At 48.7% G+C, this 11359-nt stretch overlaps 1 protein-coding gene across 1 annotated transcript; it reads left to right on the plus strand.

Annotated features, from left to right (window-relative positions):
- The first annotated feature begins 629 nt into the window (after window positions 1-629).
- Window positions 630-10586, plus strand: Casq1 (calsequestrin 1). Its single transcript, XM_027418953.2, has 11 exons — window positions 630-908; window positions 2648-2732; window positions 3743-3843; window positions 4492-4603; window positions 4917-4990; window positions 5338-5468; window positions 6632-6677; window positions 7057-7111; window positions 7322-7422; window positions 8380-8454; window positions 9962-10586. The coding sequence occupies exons 1-11, from the start codon at window positions 630-632 to the stop codon at window positions 10115-10117; spliced, it is 1215 nt and encodes a 404-aa protein (XP_027274754.1). The 3' UTR covers window positions 10118-10586.
- Window positions 10587-11359: the final 773 nt, after the last annotated feature.

Consider the following 11359-nt stretch of genomic DNA (forward strand, 5'->3'; position numbering starts at 1 on the left):
AGCCTCTGACCTATCCTGTGTCGTCCTCTTCACCTACATTTCTTTCTGATTAGCCTTGTCCTACCCTGGGATCCCCGGTTACCCCTCCAGCTCCCCTCCTCCAGCCCGGCTTCACTTACCCCTAACTCATCTGGTCTTATTTTTAGAACCGGCATCTCTCCCTTTCCCTTTCTTAATATGGCGATGAGCTCTTAGGCCTGCATGGGGCCAGGGGCTGAGGAGCCCTAGACACTGGGGGAGGGGGAAGGAAGGAGCTGCTGGGAGCCCAGGGAAGAGGGAGGATTCGGGCTCTCATGGAGCTGTCCTGGCCTCAGAAGGTTATCCATCTCCCCTGCCAACCACAGAGACATATTTAGACAGGGCCAGGTGGGGACAGAGGGGTGCCAATTTCAAGGGGGCAGCTCCGGTTCCCTCCCCGCCCCTGCTCCTGTTCCTCGTCCTGACCCTTTTTCACTTGGCTCTGTGGGCAGTTTCTCCAGGACCCAGCAGCGTTCTCTGTCCACTGCTCTAGCCCACTCCCTACCCCACCCCCACCTGGAGCCCCTAACTCAGGATTCGGTATCCAGGGCCACCTCCCTATCTCAGCTAACCTCTGGACCAGGAGAGCAGACCCAGATCCCGCTACCTCCATGAGAGCTGCTGACAGAATGGGGGCCAGGGCAGTGTCCAAGCTGCAGCTAGCACTGCTGTTTGTATTGGTGCTGGGGACACCGAAGTCAGGGGTCCAGGGGGAGGAAGGGCTGGACTTCCCTGAGTACGATGGTGTGGACCGTGTGATCAATGTGAATGCAAAGAACTACAAGAATGTGTTCAAGAAGTATGAGGTACTGGCCCTCCTCTACCATGAGCCCCCTGAGGATGACAAGGCCTCACAAAGACAATTTGAGATGGAGGAGCTAACCCTGGAGGTGAGTAGAAGATAGCAGGCCTCAAGAGCATGCCCAGCCCCCTCTGTGAGCCCCATGTGTGAGGGTGGTGGCTGGGGTAAGAGCATCACAGGGCCTTTGTCTTCACAGCGAGCATGACTGGAATGCGGCCCTAGCCAGAAGATCAAAGACTCGGGGACCAAGGTCCTACCCTTCCTTTGGTAACTTTAGGGTCAGTGCTGTAAGGGTCTGCACCCTCTGTGCTGTAGGAGGCAGGGGTACTAGGTTTGGCTGGGATGGTGGGGAGCTGCTTGCTGTACTATGCATTGTGCTCCATACCACCAATGTACTCTCCTAGCCAAAAGATGCCCCTCTCACACTCTTGGGGCTGTACGCCAATATCCCAATAGCAGGAATGTAAACATGATATTTTATTTATCTATAACTGATTTAATGACTACATGGTTAAATAGCTTCTCAAGCCCCCGGGCCCCCAGCCCAGTCCCTCTCATTCCTCCAATTCCTCCTTTGTCCCTACTGGATCAAACAACTGTCCTCAGTAGAAAATTCTTGTGGTTGAAGGAGACTTCAGCATGCCTTCCCCTTCTTTTCTTTCAGAGAAGAGATTTCTTTTCCTTTCAGGCTGACTTTACCCACAGCAGAGACGGTTAATACACAAAATAATAACAATAATGCAGGGTGTGTTGTGGGGGGGTCTTTATAATTGGAATACATGGCCATGCACATCCTTAAGGGAACTAAGATATGTTTGTCTCCTTGTCTGAACTTCCCTGGCCCCTTCTCTGGCTTGTTGGTACTCAGAGGCCCCACTTTGTACAGAGCTTGGAACATTTCAGTGTAAGACACCAGGTCGCAAGCTTGCATTTCTGTGTGCCCTGTTGGGCTCTGGAAACCGCTGTCTGATTAATGAGCCAAGTATTTTTATCCTGAGTGCTCAGTGGCCTCTGCCATCCACCTGCCACCCTCCCTCCAGTTCCCCCAAGGATCACTGTGCTGCAGTGCTGGGTGGGGTACAGCTGCAAAGTATGCCCATGGCAGGAAGAATCAGGGTGGATTGCAGGGTGGGAGCTTGTGGGGTAGTGGCCAGTCTGAGTGACCGAAGACTGGCTAGAAGTGCTACGGGTAAGGAGGTGGTGGACCTGGAGGAAGAGCACTGCTTAGTTTCTGCCAGTGGCTCTCCCTCCACTGGGAGATGAATGGTATCCTCTTGACTTTGTGGCCTTTCCCACCCTGTCAACAATATGACCACTCCCCCACCCCATCCTCCACAGTTCTCACTTTGGGGATCCCAAAGGTCCCGAATTCCCTTATGCTGAGTTTGGTCTTTGATCAGGATGGAAGGCAGGGCCCAGCCTTTCACGGAAGGTGAAACTCCTCAGCTTCCCTCAGGAACATCACAATGAACAGTAAACACTCATGATCTTTGAAAAAGTTGAGCCAAGCCGGGCGTTGGTGGTGCACGCCTTTAATCCCAGCACTCAGGAGGCAGAGGCAGGCGGATCTCTGTGAGTTCGAGGCCAGCCTGGTCTCCAGAGCGAGTGCCAGGATAGGCTCCAAAGCTACACAGATTAACCCTAGGCAGGCCAGGATTGTGGGGTGTCCGGGAGATAGTCTGGGCCTTAACAAGTGGTCAAAGGTCAATGCTTGAGCTTCTTGTTCCTCGGTTGACCTGATAATGGGGAAGCATTAAATGGGGAAGGGGTTTACAAGAATTTACAAGAATTCTAGGGGCTAATTTCAATCCTGACTCTTTCTTCCAGTTAGCAGCCCAAGTCCTAGAAGACAAGGGTGTTGGCTTTGGCCTGGTGGACTCTGAGAAGGATGCAGCTGTGGCCAAGAAACTAGGTAAGGAAGGGGAGAGGGGCACGAAGCAGAAGGGGATGGAAGACCAGAGAGGCCTACATGGAGGACTTGGGGGAAATCTGAGGGGCTCAGGAGCTCCTCAACTGCATCTATTCTGAAGTCGGGAAGGGGGTCAAGGTTGGAGACTAGTCTGTATGGAGACCCATGTGTGCTCCAATCCCAGCACGAGATGGGGTGGGGTGGGGTGGTGGCCTTCTTTATGCTTATCTAGAAAATGGCTAAGGCTGGGCATGAGCATGGGCATGGTGGCTCATTCTTGTCAGTAAAATTGTGGGCTCAAAGCCTCCTGGGTTACATAGTAAAGCAACAACAACAAAAAAATGCATGTAGATACTTTGCTTTGTATACTAACCTAAACAATTTAGTTTAAAAAAAAAACAGGAAAGAAAAAGAAACACAGCTAGGTGTTGGAAGGAAGGGGAAATCAAGGAATATAGGCATAGCCAGAGAGACCTTCTGCAAAGTCCTTTTTCAACTCTCCTCTTTCCCTCCCCATTTCCCCCCCTCCCCCCTCTTAGCAGAGCCCAGATGTTACATCACCCGGCCACCAGGCGGCAGCACAGGCTGGACACCGGATGTGGATGGGGGAAGGGTAGTTAGCAACAAGTCATCTGGCCGGCAATAGCAGAGAAGCAGCTCCTAGAGTCTGCAGAGATGCTGACAGGAATAGCCATCCCTGTCTATGTAGGCAGAGCAAGGGAGCTGTGTTGCTAGAATCTGCATCCTTCCGGTTTCCTCCCCCTCAGACCCTACCTGCTCCTCCCATCCTACCCCTTGCCCCAGCTTCTTAGCCTGCCTGGCTGTGAGGCTAGCTCCTGAACTAAATCCAGAGACATGGACATAGGAATGCAGGCTTTAAGGGCTTGTTGAAGGTAGGTGGGGGAGAGAAATGGAGAGGTAGATGATAAGTTTACTGGGATTATCAAGCGGACTCTAAACAGAAGTTAGACGCAGAAGGCTGGGCCATAGCTCACCTCCCATGTGCTCCTTAGGACTAACTGAAGAGGACAGCGTTTACGTGTTTAAAGGCGATGAAGTCATTGAGTACGATGGCGAATTTTCTGCGGACACTCTGGTGGAGTTTCTTCTTGATGTGAGGATTCCCCTGAACCTGACATCCTTGGAGTTTCCAATGCCCCTTAGTCTCTAATTTACCCTACACCCCTACACACACCACAGACACCACAAACCAGACACACACACATACTACATATGCTGCACATATACCACATGCAACATACAATAGATATCACATACATATATGACATAGGTCAGACACAATGCACACAAAACATCCATGGACCACACATACATGCTCACACATGTAACACACATCACATTTATGTACCACATATACCAGACCCACAACATACATACATACAATGCACGCTCCTATGCAGCACACATGACAGACAACATACACACACATCACACATAACATGCAACATACACAATTTATATCAGACATCTACTTTGCGCATCAGACCCATAAATAAACCCCACATACAGCATCACAAACATAAACCCCATGCCAAACAGAAGCTACAGAACACATACATCACACGTTGCACAACACTGAGACTACACACATACAGCATTAACAGTGTACAGCACACGGGCCACACGCCCACCCTCTACCAACATCTAACTCCTCTTCTAGTCCCCGCCTTTTCCCTGGATCCCTCTCTGGGTCCTGTCAGTGAGGACAGAATTGATCTGCTCAATGTGCTTGTTCCTGCAGGTCCTAGAAGACCCTGTGGAATTGATTGAAGGTGAACGTGAGCTGCAGGCATTTGAAAATATTGAGGATGAGATCAAACTCATTGGCTACTTCAAGAGCAAAGACTCAGAGCGTGGGTAACAGCTCCACTGCTCCCCTCTCTGGCCCTGCATGTCACCTGTCCTCCTGCCTGCTCGTGCCGGTGGCTCAGCATCTCTGGCTCTGAACTCCCATCCGTCTCCTTCCTTCTGCTCATCTGTCCTGTACTCTGGGGCGTTCCCAACCCCACTCCCACCACAATTCTATTTATTTTATTCTCGGAGAACTAGAGGTTAGAGGGGATGGGTCTCCTTGTGGGACCCACATGTCAAGGAGGATCTGCAGAGAAGCCAGGGGGGATGATTCTCTGGCAGACCCTGAGAATGACGATCCCTTCTTCCCCTCAGATTACAAAGCCTTCGAGGATGCAGCTGAGGAGTTTCATCCCTACATCCCTTTCTTCGCTACTTTCGACAGCAAGGTTCTCTTCTCCATAACCACACCGAGTCTCCCTACACTCTTATGTTGCCCCAGCCTTCTCTCCCCAAATTGATAGGGTCTTGGTCTCATTCTACATGCTGGCACTCCCCACCCCAAACTCATCCCTTCCTTCTCCTATAGAATTGAAGAGGAGGGGGCCATTAGATTGTCTAACTCACCTTTGTCATGTTTAATTAACCCAGAGAGGTTAAGACACTCCCCCAGTGTCACTGTGGTAGTGACAGAGACCCACATTTTCTGTCTCCTTTTCTGCAACCTGTTTCCCTTTATACTAGTTCTTACTCCGACCCTTCATCTACTCCACGACTCTTGTCTGTTTCCTCAAAGGTGGCAAAGAAGCTGACTCTGAAGTTGAATGAGATAGATTTCTATGAGGCCTTCATGGACGAGCCTGTGACCATCCCAGACAAGCCCAACAGTGAAGAGGAGATTGTCAGCTTCGTGGAGGAACACAGGAGGTGGGGAGGGAGTAACCCTCTTCCTGGGGCAGCTTCCTCCTGGGGCTAGAACACCAGTCTATGAGGCGGGCTGGGAAACGCAAGCCAACCTGAAAGCCAGTTTCCGCTGGAGATGAATACACTTCCGGGAATTGGTGCTCACTGATAGATACACTAGTAGTTCTGCACTATATTCTGTAGCCTAGAACTTAGCCCTGAGCCCTACATGGAGAAAGTCCTCTGTAAATGTGTATGGACTGTGGGGCTTATTATGATTTAAGTAATTTGTCAACAAATGAGTAGTGAGTATCTGTGTTCTGACCAGGGACTTACAAGGCACCTTCTCTCTACTGTTAATTTCATTCTTTTATCGGCCTTGAGTGAAGGCTCAAGGGGAGGAAGAGTAGGAAATGGGATTTAAGCCTTAGCTCAGCTCCACACCTCTTCTCATTCTCCACACTAGCAGTTGTCAACAGAGATAGAGGGACAAGGATTTTGCTTTCCAGTGGCTGTTAGGCAATGTTTCCAAGACATTTTTGTCTGTGAGGACTGTTGCTGGTATTCAGTAATTAGAGGCCAGAGATCCTATTAAGCATCCTACTGTGCACAGGGCACCCCCTCCCCTCTGTGTCAGCGGTGCTGATGCTAGGAAACCCTGCAATACTCACACACAATTCTCTTTCTTCATGTGACTCCACAACTAGAAATACCCACTCATCAGTCTAAATACCACTTACTCTCTCCCACTAGATTCTGGCCTGTTTCATTAGGGCACCACGTGTTTGCATAGTTTAACTCTACCCCACTCAGTCCTTATAATGTATCTCAGCCCCCTCTCTCTCCTGGCACATATTAGGTGTGTAATTCTATTGAGCCCAGGCGGTCAATTTTATTGAATGAGCAAATGAAAAAAAAAAAGACGACTACCCTGGTATCCAGTTCTTACCTCCCCTGCCCCAAAGTCTCTCTTCCAGCCCTCCCCTTCCCACTAACCATTGTTTTGCAGCCATGCAATGATCCGATCCGGGCCTGATGCCCAGAGCTTAGATTTGCTAGTTGGCTTTGTTAAGGGATACAAGCTGTCTATGCCCTAGGCCTGACCCAGTGATGGCTTCAGCTGTGGGGACCTTCTGGAGGGAGATGTTCTTCTCATGAACTGAGTAGGGACCCTGTCTCTCTCCTAGATCAACCCTGAGGAAACTGAAGCCTGAGAGTATGTATGAGACTTGGGTGAGTACCTCTCCCAGGACCCGGTGCTTGGGGAGCAGGGGTGGGTACAAGTCTTAGAAATGGCCCTTCCTGTTCTTCCTTGTGCCTTCTGCAAGAAAAAAGAGAGAGAGAGAGAGAGAGCAGTACCTCAGTCAAGGGACAAGGATTTTTGTACTGAAGAACGCATCTCGGGTGACATGCATAAGTGAATGAATATGACAAGGTAGATTCAAACTCTGAGGGTTACCAGAGCTGAAAAAGTGTCACTCATAAGAGTCACCACCATGAAAATACAAGCTGGCATTCTATGATGCAGACTCAGGCAACTCCAAGAGGCTGACAGGAGTAGAGTAAGGTCTCCCTCAGCTCTAACCCTGCCCCTGTCCTCATCCTCCAACAGGAGGATGACCTGGATGGAATCCACATTGTGGCCTTTGCAGAGGAAGCTGATCCTGGTGAGGAAGGAACCCTGGAGTGGCCTGGGGGAAGCCAGGAGTGGGTGGTGTGTTTGTTGGATCATAGGCCTCACACGGAAGGCATTCCTGGGAGTTTGAAAGCAGCCTGGGGCCTGAAATGTGTTGGTGTAAGAGGCAAGAGAACAGGATTGGATTCCTGTCCTCTCCTTTCTGCTCTAAATCACTTTCCTCCCTTTTGCCCTCCCCAAGACGGTTATGAGTTCTTAGAGACTCTCAAGGCTGTGGCCCAAGACAACACTGAAAACCCTGACCTTAGTATCATCTGGATTGACCCTGATGACTTCCCACTGGTAAGAGGCCCTGCTCAAGCACTGGGATCCTAATGTGGGGACTTGGCCTGGGGTGCCTTTTCTTTTGTGGTTGTTTCAGAATGCCTATCCCCAGTTCCTAGTTGGAGACCCAGAAAGTTATGCCTGCTGCATGCTCATGAGCATTAGAGGGGATCCTGAGCTAGGGGAACAGGAATGAGAAGTGAATTGCATGGGGTGTAATATGTGATTCCCAGATCAGAGGCGGACAGGTAATTAGTGTGCCAGAGCTGAAAAGCAGTTCTCTGGTGAGCAGCTGGATTCAACTCTGCCCATGAATGTATATTCAGAGAATCAGCAGATTCCATGATCCAGGAGACAGCACTGTCCTCAGCTGAACCCCCAGCATCTAACATATATTTGTTTGGATGAGCAAACAAAGATGTGACAGAATACAGATGATTGTCAGGTATAAGTACTTAAGTTAAGACACGTAGGACCCGGGCTGTCGAGATGGCTCAGAGGTTAGGACCTGAGTTCAGTTCTTAGCACAAATGTCTGGTGGCTGTTCAGCAGGGGAACTGGTGAACACATACTCTTCTGAAGTTATGCACACTTGTGGTAATCACTCATACAAACACACATAAGTAAAAATAATACAAATAAATCTTAATAAAAGAGAGCTATAAGAACAGAGGGCTCTGCAGAGAGAAGTGAGGTGCCCAAAGGTACACAGGCAATCATAAGCAAACCCAAGAACAAAGCAGGTTTTCCATTCTTCTTTGAAGGGAGAATCTGCCTTCCTCATCTTTTTCCTTAGAGGGTTCTACTCTTTCACTGATTAGCTTTACCTACAAGCTTGTGGTCTACGGCTGGGCTGTCCTTCCATCCATCGCCAATTCATCCTGCCTCCTTTTGTACCTGGCCTGACTCTCATCCTCTGATGGACTCGTGTACTCCTAACCTCTATTAAGTTGACATATTTGGTTCTCTCCACAGTTGGTCCCGTACTGGGAGAAGACGTTTGACATCGACTTGTCAGCTCCACAGATAGGAGTTGTCAATGTTACAGACGTGAGTGTCCGTTCCTGGCTATGCACCACATCATTTCCCTCCCACCCAGCTACTAACCAGGCTCAACAGTGCTTCGCCTCCAAGATCAGATGAGACTGGGTGCGGTTACGGTGGTATGGCCTTAGACAGAGCACCAACTCATCTCGGTATAGCTAGTTCTCTTCCACACTGTTGCTAAGTAGGAAGCAAGCGCTGCCCGGGAACAAGGAATATCCCAGTCTAATGGCTGGACCTGTGGGGTTGGAACGCATGACCTGAGCGTTTGAATCATCCACTCACTGGAACCACCTGGTCTTTCTTCAAAGTCCAGTTCAACTTCTTATCCTCCATTAAGTTGTCCTTTGGAATTATTCCCTCTATGGCACCTCACCCTTGGAGCTCACTGGCATTGAGAACCTTGCCTTTTAGCATCCTATCTCTTCTAGCAGATTCTTAATATTTGGAAGGCAGAGATCTTCTGGTGACCACATAGTTGACATTTATTTGTTGAGCAGAATTGAACAGCACAGCTTTTGCTTTCATAGTATTCTCAGTCTAATGGAATAGGCAAGCATTCTATCCATTGTAAGGCTGGCTCTGATAAATTTTAAGATAAGTAAAATGCTAACAAGGCTGCAATTTCTGCTCGAGAGACTCAGGGTAGTTTAAGAGAAAGTAGTACTACCGTGGAGATCATGTTGTGTACAAGATTTCAATAAGGGTCAAATAAGAGTCTCCAAACTGAGAGTAAAGGGTGGTCAAAGGACAAAAGCAAAGCCAGGCGTGGTGGCACATGCCTGAAATCTAAGCACTGGAGAGGCAGAGACTGGAGCACTGCAGTGAGTTCAAGGCCAGCCTGGGATACACAGCAGAGTATGAGGCCAGCCAGCCAACTCTATAAAGCAAGTGCGCATTATTGTTGTTGTTTGTTTGTTTTTTGAGATGGGGTTTTTCCATACAGCCCTGGCTGTCCTGGGGCACACTTTACAGACCAGGCTGGCCTTGAACTCATGGATCTATCTGCCTCTGCCTCCCAAGTGCTGGGATTAAAGGTGAGAGCCATCAAAAGCATATCTTAAAAAAATAAGTTAAAAAACAAACAAAACACTAACAACAAAAAGTCAGCAAAAAAGTGAATATCAGGTTTGAGAATAGGCAAGTCTTTTTAAACAGAGTTTTAGAGTTTAAGATTGCTGAAGCTAATTGCTAGAAAATCATTCTGTGACAATCCTTGAATGTTAGCCATGAGTAGCCACCAATGCTTTTACACCGCAGACATGACAGAAATGTTTGCTTTCAGCAGCACAGGATGGCAACAGTAAAGGGAGAGACTGAAGTGAGGTCTTTAGCCAGTTCACCTTTTCTTTCTGCTCATATCCATCGCTATTCCAACTCTGATCTTCATTAGGATAGTTCCTCTGGCCACTGAAGGATACAAGGAAGGGATGAAGGATGTAGAGTGAGTGGGAGGACAGGTCCAGATCTGTATTAAACTTAGCTTCCGCCTCCTATCTGTGTCATCACCTAGGCGGACAGCATATGGATGGAGATGGACAATGAGGAGGACCTGCCGTCTGCTGAGGAACTGGAGGACTGGCTGGAGGATGTGCTGGAGGGTGAAATCAACACGGAGGATGATGATGACGAAGACGACGATGATGATGACGACGACGATGATGACTAGTTGCTATGGCAACCACCTACCAGCCCCACTTGCTCTTTACACGTGCCTTCCTACCCTCCACGCACTTCCCTGAGCTCCTCGGGACACTAGGTCATTCTTTACTATAGGGCCGACTGTGGTCTGTATACAGGGTGCTTGAGGTCCTGGTCTCCTTCACTGGTGAGAAAAGGAGCTGCTTTTCCTGAGATACCAGCCCAGTTCTTTCATCTCTCCTGCTTCTTATCCTATACCTTATCCGTATCTACTGTTTCCTCTCCTGTCACTCCCCATATTTGTGATTCTACTGCCATTTCTTCTCTGTCCCTTCCATCAACACAGTCTCCACTTTTCAAATCTTAAACCTTTCTGACTGTCCTGACCTGGCCGGGAGAAGGGGAGGTACTGTGTTAAGGGATGTATCTCACCCATCTCGTGTTAATGTATTTGGGTCAAATGCAAGGCCTTAATAAAGAGATCTGGGGCAGAATGAGCAAGTGTCTGCTGTTGATGAAGTCTCACCCTTATGGCAGGAGGGAGGCACCCAAAGGCTGGGAGATTTAACTGAGTGCCTTGTTAGGAACAAGCTAGGGGGCTCATCAGCAGGGGTAGGGGCAGGGGCTCACTCCAGGCAGCTATCCCAGGGAAGGCTGGATATTTATCTGCCTCCAGTTAACAAGCTTTTTCTGAACACATGGTGTTTGTCCAGTGCTGTTGTTGGGCTCTGGAGGAACACACAGTGCCAGGCCTGTCCCTTCTCTCAAGCTGATTACCCTTGCTGAGAAGTCAAGACAAACACCCTAGATGACTGAAGACTAACAGAGCAATATGCAATTGACTATGTTGCTGCTTGTGCCCTCCCTGAAGCATTTTATTTGAACGTCAAAATTTGAGTCCACCGTTCTTCCTTAGTGAGGGTCCTTCCAGACCTTGGCGGTCCTGCCATCCTTTCTGTGTATACCTCCATTCTTGTACTTAATACGCCCTGTTCAGTTACACAGCCACTGAATGGAGTCCTGAGGGCAGGCACCCAGGCTGTCTTTTTATTTCCATAGGGTCTTGTACATAAAGACTTCTAAGTCTGGAAAAAGGAGCCCTGAGATTAAAGTTTTCACTCTCCCCAGACAAATCCTGTGCTCTTAATGAAAACGGCAGAAGCATACAGAACACAAATCAAATATTCAATCGACTGTTCACACACAATGGATAACTAATAAGTAATTGGGTATTAGGTTACATCATAAAAAATATGGGGTTTGTTTAGTA

The sequence above is a fragment of the Cricetulus griseus genome, chromosome 5, assembly GCF_003668045.3.
Source record: "Cricetulus griseus strain 17A/GY chromosome 5, alternate assembly CriGri-PICRH-1.0, whole genome shotgun sequence".
In the NCBI taxonomy this organism is placed as follows: domain Eukaryota; kingdom Metazoa; phylum Chordata; class Mammalia; order Rodentia; family Cricetidae; genus Cricetulus; species Cricetulus griseus.